Source organism: Podarcis bocagei (genome assembly GCF_964188305.1).
Source record: "Podarcis bocagei genome assembly, chromosome: 3".
Classification (NCBI taxonomy): domain Eukaryota; kingdom Metazoa; phylum Chordata; class Lepidosauria; order Squamata; family Lacertidae; genus Podarcis; species Podarcis bocagei.
In genome coordinates, this window is record NC_138127.1 from 61,790,862 (window position 1) to 61,806,251 (window position 15,390).

At 45.7% G+C, this 15,390-nt stretch overlaps 1 protein-coding gene across 1 annotated transcript; it reads right to left on the reverse strand.

The window, feature by feature from the left end:
• Nucleotides 1-1,108: 1,108 nt before the first annotated feature.
• Nucleotides 1,109-9,860, reverse strand: RHOU (ras homolog family member U). Its single transcript, XM_081186998.1, has 3 exons — nt 9,304-9,860; nt 6,547-6,605; nt 1,109-1,995 (listed from the first exon to the last, which is right to left on the reverse strand). The coding sequence occupies exons 1-3, from the start codon at nt 9,611-9,613 to the stop codon at nt 1,540-1,542; spliced, it is 825 nt and encodes a 274-aa protein (XP_081043124.1). The 5' UTR covers nt 9,614-9,860; the 3' UTR covers nt 1,109-1,539.
• Between the last annotated feature and the right edge of the window lie 5,530 nt (nt 9,861-15,390).

A 15,390-nucleotide genomic window follows, 5' to 3' on the forward strand; every position in this document is an offset into this window, starting at 1 on the left:
GGAATCTTGACAATACAGAAAAGGAGACAATAACTTAAGGCTTTTGCGCTCATTTTGCAAATATCAGGTTCCTAAATAGCTCAATCTCCAGAATTCAGAACATTGCATTACTTAATTAGAAGAGGAATTTCTATAGGTAGATATTGGAGCAAATAATATTCCACATTTTAGATCCATCACATTGTAATCTATTGCAAGGGCAGGCCATTTTGTTAAAATTTAAAATATACCTTTGAATTGTCTTGAAAGGGATTTGGGTCACCACCAAAAATGTGTTGCATGTTGGCTAATGTTCATTTTGTTCAAAGCAATATGGAAGACCATAAGAAAGCATGGACAAAGCATGCAGCCCAGGTAGTTACCACCACTGCTAGCCTGCATTTGTGATCATTAAAAAAAAACATTTAAATCACTACATGAAAATTGACAGGGACAGATTTGGTATATTTTGAATCAGGACCAATTTCTATGGCCACGCATTTACCTGGAAGACTTTTCCATTGGCATCAATGGATCGATTTCCTACTGCTTATGACTGACAGCTTGTTCTAATCCCACCTCACCTTATATTGATAGGCACTGAATTCCATCATGCAGAAAGATGGCCCTATCTAAGGTACATAAATGTGCAGTACCTGACTATGTGAAAAAGACTATAATGCAATTAGTTGAGATTATCTTGTAGAAAACATCATCGCATTGACTTAGACCATCAGATACATACATTTCACAGGTATTTGGTGCATCGTTTAAGGGGAGGATTACAGCCTTTATAAATTGATAAAAAACCTGTCATGGGGTCTCTAGAAATAGAAAAGCAACCCAAGGCTATTCAAAATATCATCATCATTATTATTTTTTATAATTTGGCAAGCATGCACATTTACACCATGTAAAAGATCTGTAAGTCAGGGGTCTACAAATAAGATGCAGTTATGTAAGCAGCTCATTGTGTTAAGACATCCCTACACTGTGCATGAAGTAGGCATATCGTCTTAAGAAAAATATATAGGATTTACGTGCAGATTCTGCTAAATTTATCAAACTATGGATGTTTCTGGAATGCATGTTATAGTTTCTGAAGATGGCAAGACTGAAAACGGGCACGTGGGAAGCCAAATGTCATTAAGGAGCACACACTTTCTGACATCCACCTGTCAAACTCTGTCCTCCTATAGTCTTTTCCTGGTTTCTGTGTCGCCTTGGCATCGGAGGCCTCTGTTGTGGCTCCTCCCACTTCTGCATGGAGTCAATTCCTCGGCCCAGCTTCTGGTTTCACAGAAGTGTGGGGTAGTTGTCCCTTGGCAACAGGACACTCCGCTGACTCCGGCTGGGAGCCTTCCACGTAATGCACATCAACCAGCTCCCTCAGGTCCTCCTCCCACCACCTCCTCCTCCAACGACAACGGGTGACTTTTAGCAGCATGTAGAGCTGTGGAATTCAGTCCGTGTGCTCTGGAATAGAGAGATTTTGAGCTAATATAGCTTTGACCCGCTCCCAGTATCCAACTGCTGTTTTCAAAGCCTTTGCAAAATATACTATACAAAGCAGCAATACTTTTTCCACCAGGATTTGGAGAGGTTTTTCATTTTGTCTGGAGTCCGGCTTTTCGATTTCTTTGGCTGCTGCTGAGTATCCGAGTACTGAATGCCAGCAACAATGGCTGCATCAAAGACTTCTTTGAGGTTTTTCTGAGTCAAAGCGGAGCACTCAATGTAAGAGGCGGCTTTTATTTCCTCGGCACAGAGCCTTGCGGCCTCCTCCGCCACGGGCTTCTCTTTGCATTTGTCCAGCTCAATGAGGACCTTGACGTCCTCCCGGAGGTCCGATTGTGTCCCAACGAGGATAATGGGCGCTTTGGGGCAGTGGCACCGGATTTCTGGAACCCACTTCTCGTTCACATTCTGGAAAGAGGACGGGCTCACCACGCTGAAGCACAGCAGGAAGATGTCTGTGTTGGTGTAGCACAGGGGCCGGAGCTTGTCAAATTCATCCTGGGGGGAAATGGGGAAAAGAAGCGTGAATGTTGAGAGACCGTTTGCTCAGCAACAAAAAGCCCATCAAAGCTCCCTGGTTCAAGGTGAGGGAGAGAGTTGCTCCAACTCCCCAACTGCTTAAGAAATCACCCCACATATCTAGGAATTCCTGCACAAACCCTACATCCTCTCTGTTGCCTCTTCCCCTTCTTTGCAACATCTAAATAGGGCTGCAGAACTTACAGATCAGAGCTTTCAGGGAAATACTGGGATATAGCTCTCCTGAGACTGCACCCACTGTATGATACTGAAAGGAATTGCATGTTTGAATGCTACCCCATTTAAAAAAATCCTCATAAACCCAGCAAATCAGGGCAAAGACTAGGCTAGCCTCCATATTCCCCTGACAAGCAAAGGAGTTTTTGATATGGGACATCGTTCCTTTTTATGATCCACCTCCTGCATTAGGAAGTGGCAAAGTCCTATAAGACTGTCCCAGATGATTCTGCTGAATGCATAGCCATACAGGAGGGATGATGCAATAAAAGCAGGCCACGCATCCGGCAAGAACTGACAGGCAAATGGGAAACTGAATTGAACCAAAGGAAAGGCTTTGCTGAAAAGACAGCTTTTACCCTTTTCCTAGTGGAATTCCTCAGAGATTACTATTGGGTTTTGTTTCATATAGCTGTTTTCATTAGTGACCCTGGAAGGGAAGTGGGAGCACGTAGATGAAACTTACAGATGGCACTAACTTAGGAGGCACTGTAAATACCAGAAGGATTGATGAGAACTCATGTGGGATGAATGGGATAGCCACCTGAACTGGTGCAACACAAAGGGAATTAAATGGAATTAACACAAACCTAAGCAAAAGGAAAGAAAATTGCCACCTGGAGATTTGGCAGCTGGAAAAGAGTCATGCAGAACCTGATCTCCGGATCTTGTCTAATCACAAGATGGCTATGAACTGCCAGTGTGAGCAGTTGTAAAAGGGAAAAGGCAGTTCTCAGATGCATGAAGCAATGCAGAGATCTAATCTGACGTACTTGGCCACAATCCAGCAAAGAGTTAGGTAAATTTAAACTAGACGTGACTTTGCCCCAAAACATGAGACAATGAGATTTTCTAGGGACCGGAGTGAATAACAGCAGCACTTCTTGAACTCTGCACCTCACCAGGTGTCAGTGGGCAGTTTTGGGGCTCCAAGAGACTGGGTTTTTGTACCTCTGCTTAAGCCCATTGATAAGATTCTCACCAATGGTTAATTAGGACTAGCTCAGAGTAAACCAGCTACAGGGAACTACTACAGGAAACAAATAGGGAATTTCTCCTGTAAGCAGAAACTAAAAGATCTTGACTTATTTACTTTAAGATGCTGCAGACGTCCCACAGAAAGTAGCACAGTGATCTGATTTCCAACCTAACTGTTGTACCAATTTTGCAACCACAGTCTTCAAACTGATATTAGAGTAACACTTAATTCAGAGAAGTGTAAAACACTCAGGAATATTCTGGGAAAGTAAGAGTTCAAAGTTCAAGAGAGAGCTGCACAGGTATTTCTGGCTATTTGTCCTGGTCCTTTGGGCTCTGTGGTATTAGGAAGGGCTTGCTGCCCCCCCCCCCCAATATGAGAACAGTGTGGATGGGGTTTTTTTTGTTTTGTTTAGGACTCCTCTGGTCAATCTCTGCATCAGGTTATCTATTAACCTTAAATTTGTAAACAGGCCACTTCCTGCTGCCTCTGTGTGGCTTGGAACATTGTCTGAGTAATCCCAGGCTTCCTTGCTGTGTGGGTACCTACTCTGAATGCAGCTTCTAATGGCAGCAGTAAGATAGGACTGCATGCAAAGTGAGTGGTAACGTGAACATACCCTGAATATTGTTTGTTTACTTGCTTCTTATTTCAATGTGTTTCTTATTTTGATTTGGTTTATCCGAGTGGTTTATTGACTGAGCAGGGGAAAGCAATGGATCTGGACAACTGAGGAATTCAGATGATCAAGACACAGTTGATGAGAGATTTCACACTAAATCCAGGCAAAGCTTGATACAGGAAGGTGCGAGCGATTTAGCACCACACTGTCATATAACATGATCCTCTGGAAGGATTCATGATTTAATATAGCCCTTCAGAGGCCTGCTGTTCTAGGTTCATATTTATTGTTGTCATCCAATTTTCATGATCTACACTTGACACACTTCTGGTGCCATGAATAAAGAACACCCTCACGCTCACATTTCCTAATGTGCTGCCTCCCTCCCCACTCAACCTCCATGCTATGTGCCCTTTTGTAGTTCCTTCTATGCATCAAAACTGTGATTTTGCCATGGGGTATGATTTTCTGATTTGTGGATCCTGTGTGATGATCAGAGCGTTCTGGTTCTTCGCAGTTTATAGTCTGTTGCAGGGAGAGCCTAACAAAGGAGAGACCTTCCAGATCCTGTTTCAGGTCACAGCAGTATGTGTCACTTCCGCACCACTAAAGATTTGACTAACTCTTACATGAAAATCTAATCGTAGGGAGGAAAGTTGCCACATACCACTCATGAAAATCAGTTCAGTTATGTAGCTGTGTCTTTCAAGTGTAGGGTTACAGGTAGGTAGCCGTGTTGGTCTGCTGTAGTCGAAACAAAATAAAAAAATTCCTTCCAGTAGCACCTTAGAGACCAACTAAGCTTGTTATTGGTATGAGCTTTCATGTGAAGAAGTGTGCATGCACACAAAAACTCATACCAATAACAAACTTAGTTGGTCTCTAAGGTGCTACTGGAAGGAATTTTTTTATTTTGTTTAAGTGTAGGGTTTTGTGTATTTTTTTTTTTTAAAAAGCCAGTGGGGCTGTTCTAGATCAGGATCCTAGTGTGGGTTAGATTTTTAAAAATCCTTCATTCCCTGTCCTGATTCAGAGCCCCATAAAAAGGACTCCTGATCTGGATTGAGGCCGCATGCAGACAATGTTTGCAACACACACACACGGGGAAAAACTCCACTACACTTACTGGCAGATATGCAGCTAACCAAATCTTTTGTTAGGCCCAGAGGCTTCAAGGGCTGCAGCTGAGGGAAGCAAATCAACTCCTTGCCTGCACCCAACCTTTCCTTCTTGCTGACAGGACAAAAGCACAACATCACCGGCCTCCCAAACCAATACAATTTGCCTCAGTTGTGGTAGCATTTTAATTAAAATACAGCATGCTTCCAAATGCTTCCAAGGGTTTCAAATTAAGAAGAGCGAAGAGCAAACACAGTCCGAGATGCACCTCCTGTGCCAATGTTTTGTTGCCAAACTGAAACATGCATCTTAACTTGCAAGGGGTCAGAGGTTCTTAACTTGGAAAAATGTTGAAGGAACACAGACGTGCAGTTCTTCAAAATACATCTAAAGAAATCACTACAAGGCCCCTTCCACTTGAATACACTTCTTTTCAGGGGCACTTGCAAAAGACTGAGGTTTACAGGGCAAGAGTCAGGGACACTGAGTTCATGAGCTCATTTGTTTCCCAGATTTAAGCCCCTTAGGAAGCAAGGCTAGAGCCAAAGACTCCTGTCACTTAGCTTCGGAGGCAGAGTTTGAACTGAAGCATGCTGTACTGCACTGAAGCTGTGGGCTGCGGTTACAAATATTTGCACAATTAGAGCTTGTTTGCATGTCCTCATAGTAATTGTCGCATTGATGTCATTGTGTTGCTTAAAACTGGAATGCGTTCCCTCAAGGAGTAGAATTGAGGAGCAGATTCAGAGACTGAGATGAATTAGGAGTGCGAAAGAAAGCCCCAGATTATCGAGGCTCTTTTTCCATCTCTTATCTACAGCTAACAGGCCACGGGAACAATGGATCTAGGACAAAGATGTCACGAGCAATCATGGCTCCAAAAGGCCCTCCATAACAAGATGGAGAAGACAGCCACTAGGTACCCACAGCTCATATGCTGCCAACTGCTGGATTACCCAGTATCAGCCAGCAGGAAACAGGAAGTCCCCTTATGCATTGTGTGTTAGAAGCGACCACTCTATGAAAATGCACTCAGAGAGCTTGCAAAGAGAAAACTCCCATGCGTCACAGTGTGTAGTGCAGTATATTTTTGTCTTTTTGAGCCATCCATTGCAAATCAGGTAGTGGGCTGCTTGCAAATTCACATGTAAACATGTGCTTTTGTTTCACACGTGGGTGACTCATCGTCACTCACCTTTGCACAACAGAAGACCGCAAATCAAAGCAGGAAGTCTTTCTCCTCCCACAGTAGCCGGTCCTTCCTATGTAGTCCAGTTACTCACATTACTCTGGCAACAAGGGAACTGTTGCAGGGCTGCTCCTTCCAATGCTCTCAAGGTAACTGAGAAGCCACCTGGGATACTCCCGATGTGGGGAGGACCTGTATTTGGGCTCCTGCTGCCTCCCTCCCAGCCTCCTCATGTCACCCAAGGAAGCAGCCTGAAAGAAGTGACAATGCAGAGCACACACCACTCCACCCAAAAAGGGTATTAGCTCTTTCTTCCTCCACTTTCCTCCCTCTGCCCCAGGTTAGGCCACCCTTCCACTCAAGTAAGTAAGTAGTTTTACTGACCTGGCCAGCTGTGTCACAGAGCTGGAGCCTCACTGGCCGGCCATCAACGGATACAACAGCTGAAATGGAAGGGGAGGGAAGAGTCAGTGAAACCTTCATCCACTCATGAAGAATTACCGGTAGGTGTTTCCTCGTATTTATTTGAACCGGTTGTGATTTAAGGAGCTCAAAAGCCGCCTCAGTCCCAACTCTGAGGCCTACCCAAACCCTTCAGGACTTTAAAATTTTGGTACACTCCCAATGGGCTAAGTAGCAAAATCACTGAATGATGCAAAAGAAAGAAGAAATCTGTCCCCAAACACTCAGGCAGTTTTGCATCCCAACCACCCACCCCATTCCCTTCAACTTGCTTGAGGATTGATTTTCAAAGTCCTGGCACAAAGGAGGCCCCTACTCCAACCCCTTTGCCTTAAAGCAGAAAAGACAATGCAAATATTGACACATCCCTTGCGAAGCTGCTGCTCTTTTTGCATCCCTTTCAGTTCTGACTAGAGGATTTATCATTCCACCCTCAGAAAAGAACTAGCTTGATAAAGAACCACGTGTAATCACAGGCCATTGTTACCATCGCTTCCCTGTTTAAACACAATATGCTATTTTTTAATTGAGGGGGTGGGCTTTGCTTGGTTTAATCCCCTCCCCCAAAACGGCTGCAGATTTATTGCTTTTGTCACTTCCTTTTGCTGCATCAATTTTCAATACTGCAGAAAAACTGTGCCCTTCAGGTATTTGCTTGCTGCAAAGCAAAACTGCTTACAGTTTAATGTGAGGCAGTAACGTGCTCCAGGAAGGAGTGGCTCTCTAAAGTCTCTAAACTGTACTGCTGTGGAAGCAGCTGAGCACACCTAACTCCCTTTGAACTCTATGGAACTTACTCCCAAGTATACCTGCTGCAGAGGGCTGGGTTGCTCGGGTCTAAGCTGGTGCAAAGGACAGGGAGAGCACCTTTCGTGACATGAGGTTGTAAGAGCCTGTTCTTCAAAATGAGAATGTTTCACCACAAAGGACAAAGGCCACAATACAGCGGCAAACAACGAAGAAGACCCCAGCATTTCCACAGCAGGTCAGCAGTGTGTTTTCTGTTTGAAGGGCATTTGAATATCTGGACAGTGTACATACACAAACCACATATGACTGAAACTCCCAACAGTAGGTGCGTGTTTATCACATGTTCTCAGACATGAAAATGCCCTTCTGATGTTGGAGAAGAGACACAGTCAGCACAGAAATGCACAGGGACACCTCTTTTCTGTAAAAATGTGAAGCAGCTCTAAGATTCGTATCTATCCCCGAAGGAGTTAAGCCAGGACTGATGACCCAGCAGCTTCCACTCAACACCCAGAAACCTTATTAAAAACTGGGAAGATTGACAGGGGCTATTTAATTACAACAATTCACACGGCAAACCGCAGAAAGCCATCTCTCCACGCTGTTCCCTGCCCCCCCCCCGAAAATCAATGGAGATTTAAACTAATAGAAGGTGGGGGAGGGGACTGGACAAGGGCTTACTTTTCCCCCTTCTGAACCTAACTAAAGGGATAAGGATTATGAGACAGCCAAGAGGATTTGCAAGATGATAGGAAAGTGTGACGTTTTGGGAAAATAAAGAACAGAATTATCTGTGTGGGCACAGCACACTCAGCATAGCGCCTGAGCCCGGGGTAAATCAGACCCACGGAGCCCTTGGCAATAAAAGTACTTTTCCCTGAAATACGAATATCTGCCATATAAAGGCATGTTTATATATACACCCACCCACTTCAGGTTGCCCCCATAAGAACTAGTTAGAACTCAAAGAATCCTGTTTTTAGTTGTGACCAAGTTCCTAACCCTCACGCCTGGAAACGGCATGGAAAATACTGTTGTAAATGGTGGAGGCTTCAAAACTCAGAAGCAAACAAGTACATTAAGGCGTATGCATGTGTCAGCCCCATTTAACACAGTGGAACTTAACTCCAAGTAAAAATCGCTTGTACAGAGTCAGACCATTGGTCCAGCCAGCTGCGGGTCTCCAGAATTGTGGGCCTATCTGGGCCCTAGAAATGCCCTAGACTGAATCAGGGACCCTCTGCGTGAAAAGTCAATGTTGCACCGCTGAGTTACAATCACCCTTGACCTCGGTTGTTTCGAAGTCCAGGTCAAGATTTGTAAAAACCTTTCAATCTTGCAAAAAAGGGGGGGTATTCCAGAGGAAGCACAGCACGTCTGCATTTTAAACGGCGCGTGTTATATGCAACTAAATAGGAATAATTCGATTTATGCGGGGCACTTCTTCAGTTCGAGTCCTCAGTTATGATCTGGAACGGGCATGCGAAAGAAAAGAAAGGGGAGTTTCTTTTTCACGTATCTCTCGGAGCTTCTTTCTCTATTAGACGATCCTCCCGAAGAAAGGGGCTTAATCTAACCCGTTTGGTCCCCTGACCGTAAGACTGATCCTTTCCCTATATATTCGGACGTGGAGGGGGGGATCCTCTTTCGGCCCCTCCTTTCTACCTGCATCCACCTGGAGCTCAAAGAGCAACGCTGCTCTTTCTCGCGAACTTCCCAAGGAGGGGAGCCGCCCCTTTTTGAGTCTCAAGGCTGGAAATGGACGGCGATTGAAAGAGAAGCCAGAGTCCACGCGGCGCTCCGAGGGCGAAAAGCGCCTGCCCAGCCGGATCGCACGCTGGAGGGGCCGCCTCGCCGCGACCCTCCTGCCCCGAGGGGAAGTGCTTCCTCGGCAGCCTCCGAGGAGACCCTCTTCCGCCGCCCCCTTACCTGAGAAATTGTCGAAGGCGGTGGGGATGTACTCCGTGGGGTAGCCGTTGGTGGTATAGCTCACCACCAGGCTGGTCTTGCCCACCGCGCCGTCTCCCACCAGCACGCACTTGATGCTGCGGCGAGGCTCGCCGCCGCCGCCAGTCCCGCCGCCGCCGCCCGCCCCGGCCCGGCAGCGGCTCCCCAGCGCGGCCCCCAGCGCCGCTGCCCGGCTGCTGCGGACCCTCCGCGGCGGCACCGGGGGCACTTCGCAGCCGCCCGGCAGCGGCTTGCTGATGTAGCCCGTCTCTCCCTCTTGCTGCGGCGGCATCCGCCTGGCTCCCGGGCGGGAGACCCCCTCCGAGGACAGCGGAGCCACCGGGGGACGAGGGGAATCAAGCAAGGCGCGGCGGCGCGGCCGGCCGAGGGGAGCCGTCCTAGGCAGGAGCGCCCAGCCGGCGTAGCTCCGGGTCCCTGCACAGCGGTGCCGCCCGAGAGACGCGCCTCCCGGCTTCTCCTCCGCTCACTGCGCGCCGTCTCGGGGAGCCTGGCCGGGCGCTCCGCTTGCAGATGACATAATACACCAGGAGACCCGGGGAGCGAGCGAGTGAGCGAGCCGAGCAGGGCGGAGGGCAGCCGGAGGGGAGGAGCCAGGCGCAGGAGAGGCGGCCGGCAGGCGGCGCTACAGGCAGCCCAGGCGGACGCGGGAGGCCAGCCGCCGCCGCCGCAACTTGTGGACGGCGTGGAATCCTGGCTGCGTTCGAGGGCGCTTCTCATTGGACGGCCGCTGTTCCTTTCGAACGCTGACGGCAATTCGGACGACGCCTATTGGCCGGGCATGTTTCGCATAGCTCCCCCTTGCCACGCTTCGCCCAAGGCTAGCGCGCTGGCCCGCCCCTCCTTTTCTTACCTGCGAGCGGAGCCCCTTCTCCTTCCTCGGCGGCTTCCTGACCTCTTTCCCGGGAGCCCCTTCCCCGATCTTTCTCTAGAGCTCTGCTTCCCCGCGTGGCCCCCCGCTTCCCAAAGGGCAGCCGCGTTGAAGAGCGACAAAGAGCCCGGTGGCTCCTTGAAGGCGGCCGCGTTGAGGGTGCTATTGGGTCACTGCGTGGTATTTGCAGAACGATACTCAAATGCTACATTTAACACGCTGGGAAGCCCATCGAGTCGGGGGCGGGGACCTCATGGTCTACGGAGCTGAGATAGCCTAAAGGGGCGATAAAGAAAGGCTGCTGCCGGCCCAGGTGTCCTTTCTCCAACCCCGTACGCTCTCTCATTGTGCATAAGCAAAACGGGTTTCTTCCCTGCGAGCCATTCTCTTCCCTTCTTATCCTTTCCCCACCCCCACTTCTCCAGGCTGAGCTGTAAAACTGTCTAATCTTATCAAAGCTCAGCCTGTTTCACAGAGGGAAAGCAAGTTTCTTAGCCAATTTATCAGTATTAATGAGACAACTATGTGAAGCTATGTGCTTCGGTGCAGCTAAAGGCACTCTTAAAACTGCTCTAGTTTCTATTCCTTCGTGTAGTTTTGCCTCCCCAGTTCTGGTTTATGACTGAGGATGCTTCCAGGCAGGTGTCTAGTGTGGACTTGGTTCTCCGTGTTTGAAAATGGCTTTCCCCCCATTGCAGCATCCACACAACATCACTGACCCAGCCCAACCCTTCCCCACAATTTAATCCTCATATGCCTTTTCTAGGGGAAATATGATAAGTATAGAAGAAGAAGAAAAGAGCCTATTGCCAAAGACCTGTTTATGATACATCTCAAAAACCCATTTGCAAACTAAGCCCCTATTTGGAAGAGTCTTAAGAGTAGAAGAGGAATGATGCCACCTATAACAATCATCCCCCCCCCCCGAATATGGGAAATATTTGTTCTGGGTGGTTTCAAAGCAGAAGAGGGAAAGCAGTGTTTACTTTGTGGGTGCTGTCTGAAAGCTCAGGAGAACACAGGCATTTCAGGACCAAATGCAAACAATGCATTTGATATTTAGCATCCTCTCTCTGCTGACCCTATTATATCCCCAGCCTATGCAACAACTGGTTTTTGTGTGTTTTCAGACCTGCAAATGCCCTTCAGGTATTATAAAAAATGCACCCTCAGCAAAGCTGTGGAAATGGGTAGCTCTTTGCTGTAAAGTAACATGTAACATCACCTTTAGTAGTGAGAAACCCTGAGCTTTGAGGGACAAGATATTTGAGCAGCAGCTTGTCTGAGGTGGCTCAGCTCTACTTTAAACTAGCTCACACCTGTACAGTAGCACCTTAAAGACCAACTAAGTTAGTTCTTGGTATGAGCTTTCGTGTGCATGCACACTTCTTCAGATACACTGAAACAGAAGTTGCAGTGTATCTGAAGAAGTGTGCATGCACACGAAAGCTCATACCAAGAACTAACTTAGTTGGTCTTTAAGGTGCTACTGGAAGGAATTTTTTTATTTTGACTATGGCAGACCAACACGGCTACCTATCTGTAACTCACACCTGTACGACAGAGATGGGGAATTGGTTGCCCTCCAAATGTTGTTGGACTACAGCTCCCATTATGCCTGACCTTTGGCCACGCTGGCTGGGGCTTATGGGAGTTGGAGTCCAACAATGTTGAGAGGGCCACAGGTTGTATTTGTTTTACAATCCTTTCCTGATGTCGCTGCATTCTTGCCATCTGGAGGGGCCCTTGTGTGCAACAAAAGCAGGACAAAACAAGCCCAGAACAATTGTTATATAAAAAGTTAGGTTGCTTCCACATTTTCACTATTTTCTGTTGAGATTCAGTCATGTACCAGCAAATTCAGGTTGCACGATCATAGGCTGCATGCCCACTATACCTTTTAGAGACATTTGAAGCACGCTTTCTTCCCTCTTAAAGAATTCTGGGCTCTGTGGTTTGTTAAGGGTTGCTGGGAATTATAATTCTGTGAGTGGCAAAATGCAGTACCCATAATTCTTTGAGGGGGAAAACAAGTTTCGAATGGGCTGTAAAGGGATATTGTGTACACAGCCATTGTAACCCATCCCCCCCCCCCAATACTGGACATTCTGCAATAAGAAAAGTGCTCACACTGCTCTGTGTCCCCAAGATTATTGCATTATTGCCGCCTGATGGGCACTCTTGCACCATAGCACAACAAAAACAGGACAAACACCCCCAAACACCACAACATGATGTAGTACAAAAAGTTACAAAATTTCAGCAGGACATTATAGTACATGATGCACTGAATGAAGCAGTATGCCCCCCCTAAAAAACACTTGCAGGTGCAAACAGTATTGCAATAATAAGCACAAATAATCATGAATGCACAATAAAAAGAACATTGGAAGGGTCCCACAGGCTGCAGCAAGAGCTTTTCAAGGCTTAGAGCTGTTGAAATAGTGCTGTCCCTCTATGTCTAGGTGATTATATTCCCCTCAATGGGCTCCTTGCTGCTGCAGAAGCCTTTCAGTGCTGAGAGAGATAGTGCAGCATCCTCTTTTGGGGGGCAATGTCAGTTCCTCACCAGGCCTCTGCTGCAGAAGCTCTTCCTTACAACAATAGCTGATCATTTCTGCTTGTCACAAACAACTATGCTAGGATCTTTGATGCCATTGCTGGGATATTGTACTCATGGCATGTGCTGTCAGCAGCAAGTGACAGTCTCTCATTAATGCCATTATGATCTATTCTCATCAGAGAAAACAAATCAAAATAGAGGGACATCACTGATGTAGAAAAGGAGATATGATCCTGGGGGTGAAGAGATTATGACAACACTTCTTTTTTGTGTGGAATAAAAAGCAATTGCAGAGGTAAAAATAATTTAATGGAACTACTGCATTCTCTCGACAAAGGACTTGTGTGCATTTAAAAAAAAGCAAGTTTAGTACTTGGATTTCAGTACAAGCTCAGTACTTGGATTATGAAGTACAAATGTCTGACTTGTTCCTGCCTTTTCAGGATTGGGTTTTGAGAATTCACCCCTCCACTATGGCTGTGTTGAATTGTAATGTAATGTATCCTACTGAATACACTAGCCTTTTGTTGAACAGTATGATCAAGCTAGTTGTTGTGCAGAAAAGAAAAAGGAAAAAGCCCTAGTGAAACAATTTGTACTGTGATGGCAAATCAAAGAGAGTTTGTTGGTGACAAGACATTCCAGTATTGCTGAATCCTTATTGGTGAATGAGAACAGCAGCATTTACTTTGTGACAATTCTTGAATGTTTTAGCTTCCGGATGAAACATGGAGAGATAGATTTGATTCAAAGACATTGATTGCAGCTAATTATTTAGTCAATATTACCAGCAAAATGTTTTATGAAACAGATCCTAAGGCTGATTCTTGGAAATTATATGTCTCTAATGTCAATGTTGATTTATAGCACTGCATTTTTGTCTTGTTACTTTTTACTGTTTCTTCCCACGTCTTACATTAATGAAGCCCTTCATTTTATAGGGTAAGTAGCTATCCCTCACTGTTATTGTATCAGATCTACTACTGTATAAAATAAAAAAACCTTGCTAAAATTAAAACCACACTTTCAGTCCTTTTATCTGGAAAAGCAAATCATTTTCTTGAAAAAGAATATGAAAATAGCTAGTGTAATCAACTTCAAATGAAACCATGGTCATCGAATCGTAGGATTGTAGAGTTAGAAGGGACCCTGAGGATAATTTAGTCCAACCCACTGCAATACAGGATATCCAGCTGTCCTGAACCTGCAACCTTGGTGTTATCAGCACCACACTCTAACCAACTAAGCTATCCAAGTACGGTGATCTGAGCTAAGATTCCTGCCTTGTCTTTAGTTGGGGACCTTAAACACCACTGAAATAAAACTTATAGGTGGTTCAAGCCTTGGGCAGCATAATCCCATGGAGGTGGTGCTTCTGGTGGGATCTCGCCACCACTTCTCACTTCTCCTGTGGTGAAGGTGGGGACGCCCTCCCCTTCTTCTGCCACTGCCACCACCAACAGAGTAGCAAGGAGAAGAGGCTGTGGCTTCTGGGTTCCAGCAAGATTTGGAGACATCTCACAAGATCTCGCCAGAACCTGGAAGCCACAGCCATGTGACCTCCAGTAAGCAGCCCCTTCTCATTTTGTCTCAGGAGGCCAAATGGGATGAGTCACCTCTGCTAACAGGTATTTTACCTAAGTCAATTATCCATGTTTTTTCTATATTGGTGCACAATTAGCTGTTCTTCAGTCATCAGATACTACTCCAAAGGACCTTCTCAGTAGTGGCGCCCACCCTGTGGAAAGCCTTCCCATCAGATGTTAATGAGATGAGTAATCATATAATATTTAGGAAAGATCTGAAGGCAGCCCTGTATAGGGAAACTTTTTAAGATTTAAGGTTTCATTATGTTTTTATATATACTGGAAGCCACCCAAAGTGGCTGGGGCACCCAGTCAGATGGGTGGGGTACAAATAAATTATTATCATTATTAATAATAATAATCTTTGCTTTTAGAACTGATGTTTTCATAGTTCTTTTAATATTCTCAAGAGATCTGTCCCATAATTTATTTTAAGAGATTTTACTTGTAATCCTCATAGAACTCTAGCCCAATGGTTGCCATTAATTTGATTTTGAATTGATTTTAGAATGCAATTCAATTAATTGATTGTGATTTTATGTAAACTGTGTTACTTTTATTATTGTTAGCCACTCTGAGCCCAGCTTCAGCTGGGGAGGGCAGGATATAAAGAAAATTTTATTATTATTATTATTCATTACTTTACATCAGTTTTTTTTTTTTTTGTCAGCCATTCATTGTTCCTGGCATTGTTTGGTATTCTTAATTAACAACTCAGACAAAATTTTCATTTAGTATATTTATCAACAAAACATATGATGTGTTAGAGTAGTATGCATGGCTCTTGAATCTGGCCTGTTTCCGGATGTTCCATGGAAGGGCATTCACTGCATCTTATTTCCATATTGCCACTGGACAATTGTTGTTTAACACTGGGTGGTCTTCTGAATGATGCAGTGAACAACCACTTCCTTCAAGGCAGATGGTACTTCCTGCTCCTCCAGTGAGACATTAATAATTCCCTGGACCCACCTTTCATCCCCCTATGGTTATCTCTAAGAAGCCAAGGTGGGCAAGGGTCAAGGGTTCAG